Source organism: Lucilia sericata, unplaced genomic scaffold (assembly GCF_015586225.1).
Source record: "Lucilia sericata isolate MDLA Ls3-8-SP2 unplaced genomic scaffold, ASM1558622v1 Contig000826F_arrow, whole genome shotgun sequence".
Classification (NCBI taxonomy): Eukaryota; Metazoa; Arthropoda; class Insecta; order Diptera; family Calliphoridae; genus Lucilia; species Lucilia sericata.
The window spans coordinates 79,714-100,376 of record NW_023994818.1 but is presented as its reverse complement, the minus strand read 5'-3'; the positions used below and the strand labels follow the sequence as shown (position 1 = coordinate 100,376).

The window sequence follows — 20,663 nt, the reverse complement described above, 5'->3', positions numbered from 1 at the left end:
TATCGGAAAATTTCTCTTTTTATAGAAAATTATCGGAAGATTTGAGGAAGAATTATAAAAAATTATAGGAAAAATTGTCTTTTTATAGAAAATTTTCGGAAAACTTCTCTTTTTATAGAAAATTTTAGGGAAACTTCTCTTTTTATAGAAAATTTTCGGAATTTTTTCTTTTTTATAGAAAAAAATTTCGGGACTTTCTCTTTTTTATAGAAAATTATCGGAAAATTTTTATAGAAAACTTTAGGAAATATCACTTTTTATAGAAAAGTTTGGAAATTTTCTATTATATAAAATTGTGTTTTAATAGAAAATTTTCACTTTTTATAGAAAATTATCGGTTAATTTAATTTTTTTACAAAAGCTTCTTTTTATAGAAAACTTTCGAAAAATTCCTCTAATTTAAAGAAAATTTTTCGGAAATTCCCCTATTTATTAAAAAATGTTGGAAAATTTCTATTTTTACAGTAAATTTTCGGAAATTTCTTTTTTATAAAAAAATTTTGGAAATTTCTCTTTTTTATAGAAAATTTTTGAAAAATTTCTGTTTTTATAGATAACTTTAGGAAATTTCTCTTGAAAATTTCAGAAATTTTATTTTTTCTATTGACAAATTTTTGGAACACATCTGTGTATATAGAAAAATCTCGAGAAAATTCTCTATTGTAGAAAATTTTCTCATTTATAGAAAACTTTGAAACATTTTTATAAAAATTTTACTTTTTTATAGAAAAATTTTGGAAATTTCCTTTTTTTATAGAAAATTTTCTGTTTTTATAGATAACTTTAAGAAATTTCTCCTAAAATTTTCGTAAAATTTTAAAAATTTTAATTTTTCTTTCGGAAATTTCTCTTTTGTATAAAAAATTTTCAAAAAATTATTTTTATTAAATTTTTGAAATTTTCTTATTTTATAGAAAATCTTTTGAAACATTAAATGTTTAATATTAATTTTTTGAAATTTCTTATTTTTAGAAAATTGTAAAAAAAGTTTTTTTGTTATAAAAAAATTATACTAATTTAATACCAAAGTAGCAAAGTCTATGATAATTACATACATATATAGATTCTCCTAAAGGTATACCTCAAATTTTAACAAAAAAACTTAATAAATAATCTTTAAAAAATAATTATTATCTTCTACTAAAACTCCGCATTAAATTTTACAATAAAATCGGAAATTTGTTTTATAATGCAATTTATAATGAATTTTGTTTTGTTAAATAACTGTTCACCTCCCCCATGGTTTTCTATATTCCTTTGTCATTGTACTGTTGTTTTGCTTATATACTTTTTTACATAATAATTCGTGTGAAATGCAAAATAACACCTACAACCATCACATCAACAAACACAAACACAGTTAAGCAACAAATATTTTACTCCTGCTTGACAATTACTGTGAGTCTATATGCATAAATGAAAAACCAGCAGCAGCAGGATCATTAATAATAATCTTTTTTTTTTCACTTTTTGCCATTCTATGTTGTTGTCTCTAATGTTTTGTACAAAAATTATTATTCCTCTAAAATCATGTAGTTTTATTGCATGAAATTTTGTTTATTTTTTGTTGTACTTTTTTTGTACACATTAGGGATGCCAAACGGGACTGGCTTTTACAAATCCCGGGATTCGGGATTTTGAAAATTGCAATCCCGGGATCCCGGGATATTTCGGGATCCCGGGATTTTTCGGGATCCCGGGATTTTTCGGTATTTCGGGATTTTACGGGATTTCGGGATTACATGAATTTAATTATTTTATATATGAAAATCTTTAAATCATCATATTTGTAAAGAAAATTGTTTAATTTTGTGGAAATTTAACAGACAGAAGATATATTTAAATTAAAACAATCCAATTAATTCCAATTTTTAAATAAAAACTTTCAGAATTGAATAATTTCTGAAACTTTTTAAATACATACTTACTTCCTAAATAAAAATAAATATCAAGTTCCGAAATTAGACATAAGCACTTTTTAAAACCTCATACTGTTCCATGTGAACTAATAATTATAACAGATACCAATTCAATTATTCGAACATCAATTTAGAACCTATTCTTTGAAAAATATTTGGAATTTTACTCAAAATACATATTAGTTTTGGAACATATTATTATATTCGTAGTATTAATTTACAATTTTAGGTGCATTCAGAACAAGGTAATTTACCTTTACCGGTATCATTCAGATTTGTAGAAAGTTAGAAATGTAAAATCCTCTAGTATTGAAAAATAAAGTTTGTATTCGACTGTGCCGAAATTAAATACCCACCATCAAAATATTGTAATGTATTGATATTAATATCAGCATCAATGTGATTTTCAGAGGAGGTCCAATTAGGTTTTTTGTGTCAATTTTGTTCCAAATTTGCAGCCCAAATAGAATGAGTCTTCTAACTCGTGTTTTCAGCTTACAGACACAGAATGTGTATACTTTTTGGGTCGGTCTACGACCAACATTGCAATGTGCTAACAAGTAAAAAGTTATAGTTGGGCGAAGCCTACCATACCCTACACCAGTTATAAAAATAAAATGTGATTTATTGTTCATAATAAAGCATCTAAGTTGAATTGTACCTTGCCTCAGATATAATTTAGCTATTTTTTGTTGAATAAAATTGTGTACATTTAAGTCATATTTCGAAGGGGGCTTTGCATAGGGGCTAGGGTCAAATGAGGCCGCATCATCAAAAAATACATCAGGGTCATGAAGGCTAGTATAGAACTTGGTTTTGCAGCTTTTTGTCGAGTTACGAGTATATTGAACATAATTATGAACTTAAAAACCCTATTTGGGGGGTTCAGTTGTATGGGGGCTAGGTCAAATATTGGACCGATGTTATGCATTTTCAATAGGATCCGTCTCTAGTACAATAGAAGATTGTAGTTTGATTACAAGGTTTACACGGACGGACGGACAGACGGACGGACATAGCTAAATCGACTCAGAAAATGATTCTGAGCCGATTGGTATACTTTAAGGTATATGACCAATATTATTGTGTGTAACAAACATCAGCACAAACCCAATATACCCTCCCCACTAAAGTGGTGTAAGGTATAAAAACGAAGTGAATAAATAAATTTATATGTGCTATGTGTATGGACTCATACCACTTTAAAAAATAAAAGGTTCAAATATGTATAAAATTAGCTCTGCGGAATTTTGTTTTGCATGAGTCAAAAATAAAATAAGATCGTAATTTTCAAATTAATGAAAATTATGGCTCAAAAAAGAAAATAAAAACAGTTTTTTGAAACAAATCCTAATCCCGAAAAAATCCCGGGATTTATTTTCCAAATCCCGGGATTCGGGATTTGCCAATCCCGAAAAATCCCGGGATTTTCGGGATCAGGATTTCGGGATTGGCATCCCTAGTACACATCATTTGTATGTAGATTAACAAAGTGCCAAGTGAGTTTGAATAAATTTTAAAATATAACGTCAACAACAAAATAACTGAAAATGTATGAGAATATATGCAAAAAAAGATTAATAGAAACAAACAAACGAGACTAAAATTTATGGCCAAGATAATTTGTATTAATAATAACAAAAATGTGTAGCATAATTTAAAACGCGGATAAATTTAAGAATGTGGTTGGATTAAAAAGTTTTATAGATGATTTTTGATTTTGATTTTATAGAAATAATTTGAAATTGTTTCTTTGTAGAAAACTTTTGAAATTATTTCTTTTATAGAAAATTTTCCAAATTTTTAGGAATTATACTATTTTTATAAAAATTTTCACAAAATATCTCTTTATATAGATAATTTTGGTAAAATATCTCATTTTATAAACATTTTTTTCTGAACTTTCTCTTTTTTATTGAAAAATTTCGGAAATTTCTCTTTTTATGGAAAACTTTCAGAAAAAAAACATCTTTTTATGGAAAATTTTCGGAAAAATTCTCTTTTTATAAACAATTTTTGAAAATATTCTCTTTTTATAGAAAATTTTCGGAAAATTTCTCTTTTTTATAGAAAATTTTTGGAAAATTTTGGGAAAATTTTTCTTTTTTATAGAAAGTTTAGGGAAGTTTTTTTCTTTTTTATAGAAAATTTCCGAAATCGTTTGTTTTTTATAGAAAATGTTTTGAAAATTTTTCTTTTTTATAGAAAATTTTCGGAATATTTCTCATTTTTATAGAAAATTTTCGAAAAATGTCTCTTTTTTATAGAAAATTTTGGCAACATTTTTCATTTTTATTTAAAATTTTTAATTTTTATTTAAAATTTTTAATTTTTATTGAAAATTTATTTTTTTTTTATAAACAATTTTGGGAAAACTTATATTTTTTTAATAGAAAATTTTTGAAAAATGTCTCTTTTTTATAGAAAATTTTCGAAAAATGTCTCTTTATTATAGAAAATTTTCGGAAATTTTATCTTTTTTATTGAAAATTTTCGGAAAATTTCTCGTTTTTATAAACAATTTTCTGAAAATTTCTCTTTTCATTGAAAATTTTTGGAAAATTTCTATTTTCATAGAAAATTTTCGGAAAATTTCTTTTTTCATAGAAAATTTTCGGAAAATTTCTTTTTTCATAGAAAATTTTCGGAAAATTTCTTTTTTTATAGAACATTTTAGGAAAATTTCTTTTTTTATTGAACATTTTAGGAAAATTTCTCTTTTAATAGAAAATTTTAGGAATATTGCTCTTTTTATAGAAAATTTTTGGAAAATTTCTCTTTTTAATAAATTTTCAAAACCCTCTCTCTTTAACAGAAATTGTCTCTTTTTGTAGAAACCGTTATAAGACTATAGAAATATTTAAAATTTTGTTTTATTTTTCTTTTAATAAATAAATAAATTAAATTAATTTACAATTCAATTTTCTTAATTTAAATTGAAATAAATTAACACTTTTTCTTTTACTTTCAATAAATAATTAAATAATTTCATTTCATTCTTTTTTGTGTGTCAAAAACTTAAAACTAAAATTCACGTCCACGCTTCGTACTCAATTCGCATATAAAGTATTTACACTATTACCAAGCATGCTTGCAAATTCACTTTGCAAGCTCAGTTGAAAAAATCCAGCAGACCATTCAAAATTTCATAGGCGAAATCACCCTCCGAATCGGCAGCCTTCTTTTTCTTGTTCTTTCTAGCTTTCTTAGATTTTTTCGTTTTGGCAGTAGTGTCGGGCATACTTTCAGGGGCAGTGGTGGCTAGATCTGTCATCGCAGCAACTGGAGCTGCTGTTTCCATGGCTTCAACAGCTGGTGCCGTAGCAGCAGCGCTACCTTTGTCATCTTTACTTTGTACAGAGTCTACTGCGGTACGGGTGGAGGCATCAGCGGGAGCAACAACAGGGGTAACGCTGGGTTTGGATTCCTCATCTTCGTCATCGTCTAATTCATCCAAAAGGCCGGCTAAACTGAAACCACCATAATCAGCATCGGCGGGGGCTTCATCTTCAGCATCATCATCAGCATATTCGGCATCACTATCGGTATCGGCATCATCATCAGCTTCTTCCTCTTCTTCTTCATCATCCTCATTGTAATCGTCTTCTTCTTCCTCATCATCACCAGCTTTAAATGAAAAAAAACATAAATAAAAACTTTAACTTAACTCCCTACATTCAAACTAACCACCAAAACCAAAAATGTCGTCATCATCATCGTCTTCCTCCTTGTTGGTTTCAACAGGCAAAGGTTCGGCCTCAGCTACTCTCAAACCTTCTGGCCCAAATTTGAAACAGGACACTCTCAAAGCAGCCTCAACTTCATCATCAGCTCTCAATTCAAAACCTAAACAGGCCTTGAAATTCTCATTAGCCTTGGACAAACCATAAACACGACCACAGAATTGTGAGTAACCACCGGGAAGACCTACACAAATTGGACGTGCTCTCTTGCTGGATACAGTTCTGCTGGCCAAAGTCAAATCACCATATTTCAAACTGATGGACATTTTCTCATTACCCAAATAGGTCATTCTAGCGCAACCAGGTCCTTTAACGGGAATCAAGGGCAAATTGAAGTTACGGCAACAATCACAATGATTCTCATTACATTTACAGTATTTAGCCAAACCGGTAGGTTCAGGTTCTCCCTTAACAGGAGTAGCTGCTGCAGCCTCAGCAGGGGCGGCGGCTACGGTAACAGGAGCCACAGTAGTGGCTACAACAGGTGCCACGGTAGCTACTGACTGTGGTATTTCATTAGCTGATTCATCAATAATTTCATTATCACCCGCCTCATCGAGTATTTCATTTTCATTGACATTTAAAATTTCATCGGTTGTCTCGTCGACAGTTTCGATTTGTTGTTGTTGTTGTTGTTGCTGTTGATGATGTGATAGGGGAGCTACATCGGGATCAATTTCCTCGGGTGCCAAATCTAATTGTTTGAAATTTTCGGAAATTTTATCACCACGTCTATAGACAGCAGCCTGTGTGTGTGAGAGGCAAGCCAAGGCTAAGCACAAGAGCACTAAGGTTTTCCTCATTTTTTTTTTTTTTGTATGTGTGGAGAGAGACAAACAACTAAAACTGGAAAGAGAAAAACATCATAATTAATATATTGTTAATTTAGAAAAGAGAGTAAATAACAATAGAGTTTAGGATACTCAAAGAACATTAATGCTTAATTTGGATCACATATAGATTCATAATAAAAGTTTAATTAGGTCTTCAAATAGAGCAACAAATAAATCTTAATTGCAATGTCAAATAGAACCAGTATTGAAGCATTATTGGGATCACGAATAAAGCCAAGATTAGTGCTTAATTGTGATCACAAATGAAGCGAACGATTGAACTTTAATGAGTAATATATCGAACCTCAATTGAAAAAATTTCATTGAAGCTTAGTTAGAACTAAATTACTAAAGACAACAAACAATCTTATGATTGGAACTTAATTGGGATCAAAAATAGATTTATAGTCCCTAGATTAGATATTAATTGGAATCACAAGCAGAGCCATGATAGAAGTTTCAATAGGACTTTATGTAGAACCACTATAGAAACTAAAATATAGCCACATATGAAACAATGATTGAGGTTTAATAAGGTCTTCAGATAGAGCTACGAAAGAATCATTATTGTGATCCTATTATATGAAACCTTAATAGGGTTCACAACTAGAGACTTTAAATGAACCTTAATTGATGAAGGGAGCCACTATTGAAGTTTGATTAGATATTGACAGATCGTTTGTGTATAAGGCCATTCATACTGTGACGACTCATCACCATTTTGTGACGACTCATCACCTTTGTGCTTCTTACACGCATGTTGCAATTTACGTATATGGAAGTTCCAGTCCAGTACAAGTGCACTTTGCTCAAGTACCCGAGATGCAAAAACATCTCTTCCGTTTACAACCACGCAGATGGGATGGCCTCTGTTGAGTCGACAACAGCACCTAGAGACGTAATCGGTAGACCGAAGTACGAATCCATCAAATAAGATGAGACTTTGTTCTTAATCACAGTGACACACTGTGGTAATTCTGATATGAACAGAGTTTACTCTGAAATATTTTAAGGAAGGAAAATTTAATGGTATCACTTGTATAAGATACCTTCCATCCATCACCATTCAACCCAGCAAACTTCTCATTCATCCGACACACTCAATAGAGAACAACATCCGACACACTTACTCTAGGTATACGGGTTGGCAAGGCCCGTATACCCCTACATTCATCCTGTATCATATACAATTAACACCAACTCATTTCCAACGCTTAGTCCCACAGTCACTCCTTTGTGGGGTATCAGGACAAGTCCTGCGGCAAATGGCCATCCGTAGTACCAGATTATGTGCTGCTCTGGTTAGACCCCATGTCAAATCATTCCAAGGACTAGCCGAGGAGTGAAATGACATATCCAGTTTATAGTTCCAGCAGACTAGAGGTACTGGTATCACCTCTTTACCCCGGGATTGCAATACACCAAGAAGAGGGTCTCCTCCGGGGGGATCCTTTGAGACTATATACAGCTTTCATTGATTTAGATTTCATTAAAATACTTATTTAAAATCTAATTTGTTTCTGAAACATTTTACAAAGAAATGTTGCTGAGCAACATATTAAACTTTAGCCTCAACATGTTAATCAGCTCCCAAAAAAAAAACCTAATGACTCAATTGGTTTTTCATTTGGTTCTCATTTACCCGACACATTCATAAGAGAACAACATACAGACTCTCTCTAAGTATACGGGCGGATGAGTTCCGTATACCCCTACATTCATCCTGTATCATATACAATTAACACGAACTCATTTCCAACGCTTATTCCCACAGTCACTCCTCTGTGGGGTATCTGTTGACATTCGGCAACAGCACCGAACTTTTCCCGAATTAAAGATTTCACCGTGCATCAGTCATTTAACCGCAAGTTACTCTTCACGTGAATTTGGGTTTAAACCACAGCCACTACGTGGATTCCGAAGGAACTTCAACCAACTGACTAGCCAGGACAAGTCCTGCGGGCAACTGGCCATCCGTAGTACCAGATTATGTGGTGCTCTGGTTAGACCCCATGTCAAATCATTCCAAGGACTAGCCGAGGAGTGAAATGACATCATCAGTTTATAGTCCCAGCAGACTAGAGGTACTGGTATCACCTATTTACCCCGAAATTGCAATACACCAAAATGAGGGTCTTTCATCAAGGAAACATGCCTTGTTTTTGCCTCTTGTTTTCAATAATTTAGATTTCATTAAAATCTAGTTTGTTTCTGAAACATTTTACAAAGAAATGTTGCTGAGCAACATATTAAACTTTAGCCTCAACATGTTAATCAGCCCCCAAAAAAAACCTAATGACTCAATTGGTTTTTCATTTGAATTGGAATTTAGTTATTAAGTAATTAACTAATAAATACGTCTGGCATTGACTATTTTTAGTTAAAATCAGACACAGAAAAAAAAATCCCCCTTTTTATCAGACAATTGAAATGAATTGTGATTGAATGGAAGTCATTGACATGCTGGAGAGTCTTCAGTTATTTATATGGAAAAACAGATTAGATAATCATAAACAAAAACGCTAATCAAATTGATAAATGACCTTAATTAGGGTATTTAAGAGTTAGGGGTTTTCGGGATTACAGTTAAAAAACATACATACATATGTACATATGTATATTGGTAAATGGATATTGGAATTTATTTAATAATTAGATATTCAAACTTTCGTTTTCGTGGTGTGGTAAATTAAGATGACTAGGGGAATGTGTTGATGACGTTAAATAATAATTATGATTTGTTTTTTGTGTTTTGTCAAGTTTTAGCTTAAGCATTTACACATTTTTTTATATTAGTAATTATGTAAACTCATTAGCATTTTTTTGTTTAAATAGAAAATAAAAACCAACATAAATTACTTAAAGTGAGGAAATAATGTAAATTTAAATTAAGCATTTTGTAAAGTTATTAAAAGTTTTTTTTTTAAATCAATAAATATTTTAATGTTATAACGACAATAGGTCAATGGTATGTGTAGAGAAAAAAAATTTCACTTTTTTCACACTTCCGCAAAAAAAACGAAAAAAAAAACATTATAGAAACTCCCTAAAAGTCAACTAAAGAAAACAGCACCTTAAATAGAAATAGAAGGTATTAAATTTCTCCACTTTATTATGTTTATTATTAATTTGTTGTTGTTGTTATTAACAAATAAACACTTTTGAAGTTAAAACCAAAAAACTTAAATAAATATTTACACGCATAACTATTTGGCTGATGGAAGTAGGGACGGATGGACAGACAGAAATTGTTTAAAACCCACTATGAAAGTGAAATTATTAAACTATATTTTTAATATTTCTTCCAAAAATATATATTTATTTAAAAAAATATTTGTCAAGACTTAATGTGTTGAGGCCAGATTTACCAAAAGTTTTAAAAACACGTAGAAACATTTAACACTTTAAAAAGTTAGAGAGTAGACGCATCAAGAATGGGTGTGTGTGTGTGCATACGTGTGTGTTACCTAATTGGTAACAATGAATATTCATATGGGAGCCAACCACCAAACCAACAGCCAACTAAAATTTCTTTTAAGACACCAAGGTGGGCAGACAATGTTGTAAAGAACTTGTGTTTTGTTGTTAAAACGGCTGTTGTTGCAAAACAACCACAACACTGACGACACAAAACTTGTTGAAAAGTTTTTTTTTTAAAGAATGTTTGTGTTTGATGGAGAAATTTTTATGTCGTTACCAAAAAAATAACGCAAAAAAAACTGTTTTGTTAGAAAGTGTGTGACCAAATACAGCTACAACAAATAAAATAAATTATTAAAAAAAATATATATTAAACTATTAAACTGTCTTTATTAAGAAATAATTGTTTTCAATTCAAAACCAAATAAGAAGTCATGTTCTTAACATCAGTGTTATAATTATGGTTCGCGCTTTTATAGCAACTCTAAAAAAAAAAAAAAAGAACGCAGACAGCTGTGTCTTTAAAGAAGTGCTAATTTAAAAATGTATACATTCAATGCAAAGTAAATTAATAAAGTAGCATCACTTAAACAGCTGACTATTTTTTTTAAACTAGATAAATGAAGCAAATTGTCAAAGTTTGTTTTGAAAATTGTTAACATTGTTTACGTCGCCATTTTTAAATTGTGTTTTGCTATTTGTTAAAATTTGTGAAAAGTTGAAAAAGTGAATTAAAAGTGGTTTTAAAGTAGTTTAAAAGTGTAATAAATTGTATAATATATAATAATATAATTAAATCGTTAATATCTTTAACTTAAAAGTAATATTTTTTATTTATGTTTTGTTCACATTGTTTTTCAAGGAAATTTTATTTTGACACAATCTTAAATTTTCCAAAAACAAAATACATGTGGTTGTTGTAGATGTTGTTGTACAACAAGAGATGTCGCTACTTTATTAATATACTTTGATTCAATGTATTACAAATAAACTGGGTTAAATGTTCTGCTTATTGGTTTAACAGGTTGTGAAAAGAATTAATTCTTGTATTTTCTCTAACTTCTAAAAGTAAAGCATTCGAATTTCATTTCAAAAATTCTTAAAATTTAAGTCTTAAGTAATACCTATTTGAAGCCTTAATTAAGATTAATATTTAACTACTATTGAAATCCTAACTGTAAATTAAAAAAAGTTATTTCAACAGCTGATTGTTTTTTTGTTCATGGAAATTTAGCCCAAAACTGTCAAAAAAATCTCTCTCAAAACCGAAGCTGTCAAACTCCATATATAAACATTTTATGAATTAGCGCCAAAATGAAATGACTTCACCTTATAATCTATACAACTTAGTTAGACCTTAACGCTGGAGGTCCACACTACGCGTCTTCGCGGCAAAACATTTTGTGCTTTTCATACCTTCTTTGCCACCTACACATTAGGGTTCTATAAATAGACTTTCGAATAATCGAACAATCGACTTTTTGTCGAAAAAAGTCGAAAAGTCGAAGTCGACTATTTTGTTCCAAAAAAGTGGATAACTCGACTATCATCTGTGAAAAAAGTCGAAAAGTCGACTTTGTGAATAAAAGTCGAAAAAAGCCGAAAAGTCGAAAAGTCTGAAAGTCGAAAAAAGTCGAAAAAAGTCGAAAAGTCGAAAAGTCGTAAAAAGTCGAAAAGTCGAAAAAAGTCGAAAGTCGAAAAGTCGGAAAAAGTCGAAAAATCGAATATGTATTGTAGAAACAAGTCAAAAATAGTCAAAAATTTTAAAAAAGTGGAAAAAAAAGTCAAAAACTGGAAAAAGTCAGAAAAAGTCGAAAAAAGTCGGAAAAAGTCGAAAAAAGTCAAAAAAGCCGAAAAGTCGGAAAAAGTCGAAAAGTCGACTATTTATAAAATACTTATAGTCGAAAAGTCTAAAAGTCGACTTTTATTTAAATGAAAAAAGTCGAAAAATCGACTTTTCATAAAATGCAAAAAGTCGAAAAGTCGACTTTTAACTAAATGAAAAAAGTCGAAAAGTCGACTTTTCGTTTAAACTATAGAACCCTACTACACATCAAGTTACATGCTATACATCTTCAGCGTAAATTTTTTGCTTTATTTACAAAGAACTTCGCGTTTTTTTTTAAGTTTTTTATTCATATTTTCACAATTTAACTCGTTTTAGTTTATTAAAATTGATAAATACACATTAAAAATAAAATATAAATTGTCAAAATCAGCTGACATATTTGTGCGCCGCTTATGACGCTTACAAAAGTAGAAAGTAAATCTACTTTAAGCATTCTACGCGTTAAAGTAGGAAGTACACAACACGCGTTGAGGCGACAACGAGTTTTACGCTTTACAAGCTGCAAGTTACACACCACGCGTCATTTTTATCATTCTTTTAAAGTTTGTTAAGACTTTACGAATATTTAATGTTTATTAAAACTAGTAAACATCAAAATTTTAAGTTTTTGTTTATTTTTTTAATATTTGTCTTTCATTGTTGGTGAAATTTATTTAATTTTTTGTTTATTCTTATTCTATACAAAACAAAATACAACCCTGATCAGCTGCCGACGCGTCAAAAGTTGAAAGTTGCTGAACTTTTCGCCGCAGACGCGTTACCAACTACAGTGTATAACTTGTCAAATGAAAATACACTATTTCAAAGTTTTTTTGACAGAAGTCTATAACGCTTTGCCGCGTACAACGGGTGTTGTGTACTTCTACCTTAAGGCATCCTATGCTTTTATGCTTGCAACTTGTAGCACACAACAACATTGATTCTACTTTTTTGACAGCCGCGAAGAATGCGAAGAAGCGTAGAACGCGTGGTATGGACCTCCAGCTTAAAGGCCCTTTAGACGATCACACTTTACGTACGTAAAGTCTAATGAAAAAGTAAAATCAAATTCCATCCGTATGACAAAAAAGAGAATAAAAGTCGTATGATTTATATTTTTTGTGTTAACACGATTTGTATAAAACAATAACAAAGTAAAATGGAAACAGCTGTTTCACTTTTTTTGTATGTGTTTACATAAAAATACATCCCTGATCTAATGCAACTAGCTTGTTTTTTTATTCATTTCAAAAAATGAAGAGAGCCATACAACTGTAAAATCTTCCATGCATATTTTATTTCAATGTGTGATGGTTCATTACAAATTGCGTTTAGACGATCCCATCCGTTTTTTTTTACAAAAAATTTTGACAGATCATATTACTTGTGTGCTCGTGTGAAGGGGCTTTAATTGGAATCGAAACATAGTTGCGATTGAATTTCAGTTTGAACCCCAATATAAAAATTTTTTAGAACAACAAATAAAAGCCCGAACTCAACCTAATTTATGACCAATAATACATAGAGGCAGGATTAATATTTAATTAGATCATCAAAGAGAGCCACAATTGAATATTAATTACCATAAATTAAGATGCAATGAAACCATTAATAGAGCCACGAATGAAGTCTGATTAGGCCTTCAAATAGTCGTAATTGAAACGTAATAAATGACACAAATATACTCATGATTTATGTTTAATTAGGACTACAAATAGATCACCGATTGAATCCTAAATGAGATCACAAATATCGTCATTATAGGAATTTAATCGAACCCCTATTGGGCCACAAATAGAGTCATAATTAAACCTTAGTTGAGATCATAAATAAAATACGTTCAATGTTTAAAAACAGAGCCACAATTAAAGTTTAATAATGTCTTCAAAAAGAGCCACTATTGGACCTTAAGTGGTGCTATAAATAAAACTATAAGAATAAGTTTCGAATAGATCTTTTTAAAACCTTTATAAGTAACACAAATAGAGGCAGAATTTAAGTTTAATTTGGACAATAAGCCATTACTAAACATTAATTTGGTTCACAAATAGAGTCAAAATTGAACCGTAATTGTTCTCATAGATAAGGACACGATTGCAACTTAATTAGTTCATCAAAAGGAGTCCCAAAATTAAACCATAAATACCACCCACTGGTGCTGTTTAAAGTGAGTCACAATAGATGCTTAATTAGAAACAGAACTAGAACCAGGATTGCAATTCAGAAATAGAATCCTAAAGGAGATCAGAAATAGGCCACAAGTTATATTTGAACCATAAATAGAAACGGGACTTAACTTTCATTGGGATAACAAATAGACTATTTAAGAAACCTTAATTGGAGCCACACATAATCTCTTGATTATGGTTTAATTAAAGTCACTATTAAACCTAAATTGGGATCACAAATAGATCAACTATTGAATCTTAATTGAAAACACAAATAAAGCCCTGATTAAATATATTAAATTGATCCTTAAAGAGAGCTAAGATTGTACCCTAATAAGGATTCAAATTACATACATGTTTGGAGGATTGAATGCCAACTCAATAAATTTCAGTTACAAATACAGCCTCGATTAAAGCCTGATTTGAGATAATTGGCATCACAATTAAGTCTACGATTGAATAGAGTCAAGTTTAGATGACAAAATCGAGTCATTATTAATGATTAATTAGAACTTCAAATAGAGCAAATTAATCATTAATAATGACTCGATTTGTCATTAATAAGGGACTCTATTTGAAGACCTATTTGAATTTCAATCGTGAACTTCAAATAGAGCAACAATTGATGCATACCCAGCAAAGTAGGGAGTTAGATAAGTACTTACTAAGATCGCCTGCAAATAACAGGTTAAATAAGTAGTTTTATAATGCTTAGTATATGTAGTAGTCATTGAAAAGTAATTAAAAGTCATTAACATGTTTTTGCTGGATAAACAATATGTTGCCAAAGTTTCAAAGTTAGTGACATAACTATAAGCAACATGTTTCCAATATTCAAATAAACATTGAAACGATTTAAACATCAACATGTTGCCTCAAAAACTTATTTACTTTCAATACAACATTTTACATAAATAAATCACAAAAAAACTTAACTTTTTTTGTTAAAAAAAAAGAAATCTCTCATTATCTCAATAGCATCTCTAACTAACCCACACTTTCATTAACATACAACTTAAACAAAATATGTTTAATTATTATTTAAATTAGTTTTAAAAATTTTTTGTTCAACAAACAATTTGTTTTCGTAATTTCACTCTTTAAACCAGATTATTACGAAATATAAATAAGTTCATCATACATATAAATATATTAATCATTTACATTTATGGACAACAGCATATTTTTCCGCATATTTCTTCACACATATTTAACAGTTTTATTTTCAATATAAAAAAAATTTTATAAAATATTTTTTATTTTTTTTTTTCAAATTTTTTTTTTTTGGGGTTTACTAATGAACGATTTCACAAAAATTAGCATTCATTAATAATTAATCGTTTAGGAAAATAGAAAGTGTTTTTATACAGCTTTTTTCTTGTATTTTAATAGTTGGACATTTGAATTATTGAAATATTTTTTATAGATATTATATAAATTAATAAAGTAAATATTTTTTCAAAATAGTTATATAGGTTGAAAATTAATAGGTTTATTGAACAAGTTATTTTAATGTTTTTTTATTTATATAAGTTGTAATTTAAATTTAAACAAAAAACAATCATTAGTATTTAATAGTGACTTTACTAATTTAAATATGATTTGAGTTTTGTGACGTAATAGAAAACTTTAATAGTTTAAACATTAACTCATTAATAGTTTAGAGTAGTGAGTGTTTGTTATGCATGATGAATTAATAGTAACTGTTTAGTTTTAGAAATTTTTAAAAATAAGTTTCATAAAATTATATTGGGATGCCACAGTTGTAACGACCTTGAAATATTAATTAATCAATCTGTTGTTTAGACAAGTTTATTATAAAATCAGGTCAGGTTTACTTAAATTGCCATTTTAAGGGAAATGTTTTGAAGAGAAGGAATGCCTATAGCGCATCGATGAAAGTTTAATTAGAACTTTCAATATGGCTGTGATTAAAGCTTTATTGGAAACACAAATAAAGCTACGTTTCAAGTTTAAATAAGGTTGGAAATAAGATTAAAGCTTAATTGGGACCATAAAAAAGCTACCATCAAAGTTTAATTAGAATTACAAATGGAGTCATCATCAAAGTTTAGCTTAGTCTATATACAGAGCTTTGATTGGAGATTAATTAGGATTATAAATTGATGATTTAAGTTTAATAAGAACTGGATATAGAATCATAATAAGAGATTAACAAGAGGCATTGAAATTTCTTGATTAGAGTTTTATAACAACTATACAAATAACTTACGATTGAACTTTGATTAGAACTTAGAATAGAGACATGATTAATGTTTACTTAACGCACAGATGAAGTTACATTAAGCCTGCAAATAAAGACTTAATCGAGGCATAATTAGAACTCAAATAAAACCTCCATTATACCTTTAATTTAACCCAGAAGTTGAGCCATGATTAAAGTATAATTAAAACCACAAATAAAGCCAGGTTTGAAGATTAACTAGGGTTTTAAATAAATAAACAAATGAAGTTTTGTTAGAGAAAAAGCTGAAGCTTTATTACGACTTTAAATAGAGCAATATTAAAAGCAAATCTAGACTTCCTTTGGAGCACAAATAGAGCAGAAATTAAAGTTTTATTAAAACTATAAATAGAGGTCCCATTAAACCTTTATTGGAACAACAATGAAAGCTTAAAATTAAAGTTTAAATACAACTATAAATGAATCCAAGACTAAGGCTTAATTACTATTTCAAATATAGCAATAACTATAGCTTTTTAACGTCTATAGATAGAGCCAAAAAAAGCTCAAAGTTTGAAGCATATTTAGGACTCTAAATAAAGTCACGATAGAAGCTTTTTATACAATAAATAAAAATTTAAGTTTGGAACTATAACTGAAACAAAGACTAAAACTTAATAACGATTTCAAATAGAGCGTTAACTAAAGCTTTTTTGGGTCTATAGATAGAGCTAAGAAAACTCAAAGTTTAAAACATTTTTAAGACTCTAAATAAAGTCACTATAGAAGCTTTTTATAATAAATGAAACCAAGCTATAACTGAAGCTTTTAAGAAGCTATAGATAGAGCCAAAAAGGTTTAAAGCTTGAAACATATTAAGGGCTCTAAATAAATTCACGATAGAAGCTTTTTATACAATAATTAAAAATTTAAGCTTTTAAGGTCTATAAATACAACCAAAAAAAGATCAAAATTTGAAGCATATTTAGGACTCTAAATAAAGTCACGATAGAGGCTTTTTATAAAGAACTAAAATAGACCCACAGCAGAAGCTTAGTAATATCTAATGGAAGCTTAATTAAGATTATAAATATGTATATAAAAACTTAATTGTGATTATAGAAAAAACACAATTAAACCTTACATAATTAAGACTTAAATAAAACCATAACTAAAGCTTAACTGGAGCTTTAAAAAGAGCATAGGCAAAGCTTAATTTAAACTATAACAATAGTAACGGCTGAATCTAATTTTAAATAAAAGTTTGAAGATTGTTCAGAACATAGAATAAAGCCACGATTGAAGCTTAATAGTGACTAAAATAGAGCCACAGTAAAAGCTTAATGAGGGCTTAATGCAGGGCTTTAATAAAAGTTTAATTAAGTTCATAAATACAGCTACGATAAGAGCTTACATAAGACTAAAATTTAACCATAACTAAAACATAACTGAAGCTTCAAACGAAGTAATGAAGAAAGCTCAAACGGAAGCATGATCAAAGCTTAATTAAGGCAAATAAAGGCAAATGTTAGAAGGTTGTATAGAACTAAGAATAAAGTTACAATTTAAACTTAATAATGACAAAAATAGAGCCACAGCTGAAGCTAAATAAGAGTAACATACAGAGCTTTGATAAAAGCTTAATTAATTTGAGATACTTTGATTAAAGCTTAATTCTGATTATAGAAAGCACATTTAAATTTTAATTAAAAGTATAAATGGAGCTACAGTGGAAGCTCTATTAAGACTAAGATTCAACCAAAACTAAAGCTTAACGGAAGCTTTCAAAGAAAGCAATGAAGGCTCTACAAAAAGAACTACAGCTTAAAGTATTTTCTGGAAATTAAAACAAAGATTTGAAGATTATTTAAAACTTAGAATAAATTCAAAACTAATTTTTAGTTTGAAAACGATTTGAGAACATCATTTAAGAAACTATATAGATAAGATATCAGGCTAAATTTGAGATTTCTTTGATAATTGTCTTAAATATGTATTTAAAGAAATGTTTTTATTTCAAACATATTTAGTATTTTTCAAACATATGCAAACATTTGCTCATGATCATAGCACTCAAAAGTAGATAGAAAAGAAATGATCGCAGCTTCATGAATTCATTAACAAGATCACTGCAATATCAAAATAATTTTCTTCCAAATAGTAGTTTTATTCTTCAAACTAGTTATTATCATAGACAACAACAAACTTTTCAATTTCACAGACGACCTAAATTTATAAATTTATGTAACTAACAACAACAGGTTAAAACATGTAGATCCATAATGATCATCTTAAAATAAACCGGAACTTGTTTTTCAATTGACCAGACTTCTTTCTTTTAACATTACATACATAATTTTTATTTAATTACTTAAAATAATGACATTATAAATTCAAAATTAGTTTTTTTTTGTTTCTTCAGATTATATAAGTCTTATTTGTATTATAGTAATTTTTACCTAAATAAAACACTTGTAATCCACAAAATGTATTTAACACAAAATGAAGTTTCACTCTTGTTGTTGTTTTTAGTTATTTTCAAAAGAAAATATTTAATTTCTTGTAAGTTGTCAAAATGACAGTGTCAAAATTATATTAACACTAATAATAATCAAGATCGTTTTAAGTTAAGCGCACGTAGGTTTTAACGCTTCGCGTTGAGAATTAAAACTAAATTGAATTGTAGCGATCGAACCCAGATATTGATGGTCAAAACAGCAACTGGCAAAGCCAACATTAAAAGCGGCCGTAGAAAGAAAGAAGAAAAGAAATTTTAACTTAAGCTTAAGGAAGACAAACAGACAGACAGACAAGACACTGACTGGCTTAATGACGGAATCTATTACATGTGAACGTACAAACGTGTGTGTATGATTTTGGAACGGGGTTTTGTTTTTGTTGCCTTTACTTACAGCCAGTTCGTTTAATTTCTTTGTTGGATGACATTTACCTTGTTTTGATGTTTTTAATGATCGTTGTTGGTTTGTTGCCAATGTTTTAGTCATTCAGGTTTGAAGCCAACATGTTGCATTCGCTTGTATTGAAAACTTCTTTTGATCTTCATTTATATTTGTTTCGTTTTTTCCCCATTTAACGGTCACCTTTATGGGCACGTACTATCAGGTGGTTATACCAACTTTATATTGGAATTTGGCCAGCAGCTGAAAGTAAGGCATGTTGTATTTATTGTATGATTGTTTGTACATTTGTACTCTTTATTTTATGTTTATTAAACAATACTATACAATAAAAAGATATAACTCTATTAAAGTCGTATTAAATTAGTAAACGGAACATGTCTACGTTAACTAGTACTCATTGAGATGCCAGATTTTAGAATTTTGGGTAAAATTTGAGAAAGAATTTTCAGCAAAATTTCAAAAATAATTAATTAAAATTAAATTGCCATTCTAAGGGAAATTTTCTGAAGGAGTTAAACTTAACTCCTTAGATACTGGTTTAAATTTAGTTTAAAATTTGGTTCGAATATAAAACTTTTTTCTAAAACCTATTTGGCATCTCTGTTTTCCAAGTAAATAACCTCTATTTCATCAATATAAAAACGTTATTTAATTTCACTTACAATTATGCCGTTTGACGAAATGAGTTCATGTTTTAAATAAAATTAAATTATGAGAACAAAATTTGCTATATTTTCTGATCTGAATTTAAAAACACAATAATACGACTTTAGTTTATTATACGAAAATAAACTGTACAATAATGTAAAATATTTTATTAACAACATTATCAAATAGCTCATGCGTTAAGAAATCTTTGAAGCAGCATTTCTATTTTTACTTTTTTTAAAAAACAAAGAATGGCGAGAATTAAACAAATATAAACCAGAACAATCCACAACAAATCCAAAATTATTTTTTTATTTTTAAATAGAAATAATGAATGAAAAGAGTTATGAAAAAGTAATATAGACCAGAGGTTAGCTTTAGCAGCAGCCAACCCAGACCAGACCACACCAGCCAACATCTTTCAGCTAAACTATTTTATGATTCCCACAAAATGTTAATTAACCATGAGTTAGTTTTTATCTGGGTGGTTTTAATTTTGAGAAGATTTGTAGCACATTATTTAGGAAAAGAAGTTTAAAGGAATGAAATTGTTAAAGAAAAAATTAAAAAAACAAATTCAGAAAATTTTCTATAAAAAGAGAAATTTTCCGAAAATTTTTTATAAAAAGAGAAATTTTCCGAAAAATTTCTATAAAAAGAGAAATTTTCCGAAAATTTTTTATAAAAAGAGAAATTTTCCGAAAATTTTTTATAAAAAGAGAAATTTTCCGAAAATTTTTTATAAAAAGAGAAATTTTCTATAAAAAGAGGAATTTTCCAAAAATTTTCTATAAAAAGAGGAATTTTCCAAAAATTTTCTATAAAAAGAGGAATTTTCCAAAAATTTTCTATAAAAAAAGGAATTTTCCAAAAATTTTCTATAAAAAAAGGAATTTTCCAAAAATTTTCTATAAAAAGAGGAATTTTCCGAAAATTTTCTATAAAAATAGAAATTTTCCGAAAATTTTCTATAAAAATAGAAATTTTCCGATAATTTT

At 28.9% G+C, this 20,663-nt stretch overlaps 1 protein-coding gene across 1 annotated transcript; it reads right to left on the bottom strand.

Annotated features, from left to right (window-relative positions):
• Nucleotides 1-4,794: 4,794 nt before the first annotated feature.
• LOC119608383 lies at nucleotides 4,795-18,831 on the bottom strand. Its single transcript, XM_037962786.1, has 3 exons — nucleotides 18,556-18,831; nucleotides 5,607-6,508; nucleotides 4,795-5,546 (listed from the first exon to the last, which is right to left on the bottom strand). Exons 2-3 carry the CDS (start codon nucleotides 6,463-6,465, stop codon nucleotides 5,032-5,034), a joined length of 1,374 nt encoding a protein of 457 aa, XP_037818714.1. The 5' UTR covers nucleotides 6,466-6,508; nucleotides 18,556-18,831; the 3' UTR covers nucleotides 4,795-5,031.
• Nucleotides 18,832-20,663: the final 1,832 nt, after the last annotated feature.

Coding starts and splice junctions, on each gene's coding strand:
- LOC119608383 (XM_037962786.1), bottom strand. CDS start 6,465: ATGAGGAAAACCTTAGTGCTCTTGTGCTTAGCCTTGGCTTGCCTCTCA. Junction 5,547..5,606: donor CGACATTTTTGGTTTTGGTG/GTTAGTTTGAAT, acceptor TTTCATTTAAAG/CTGGTGATGATGAGGAAGAA.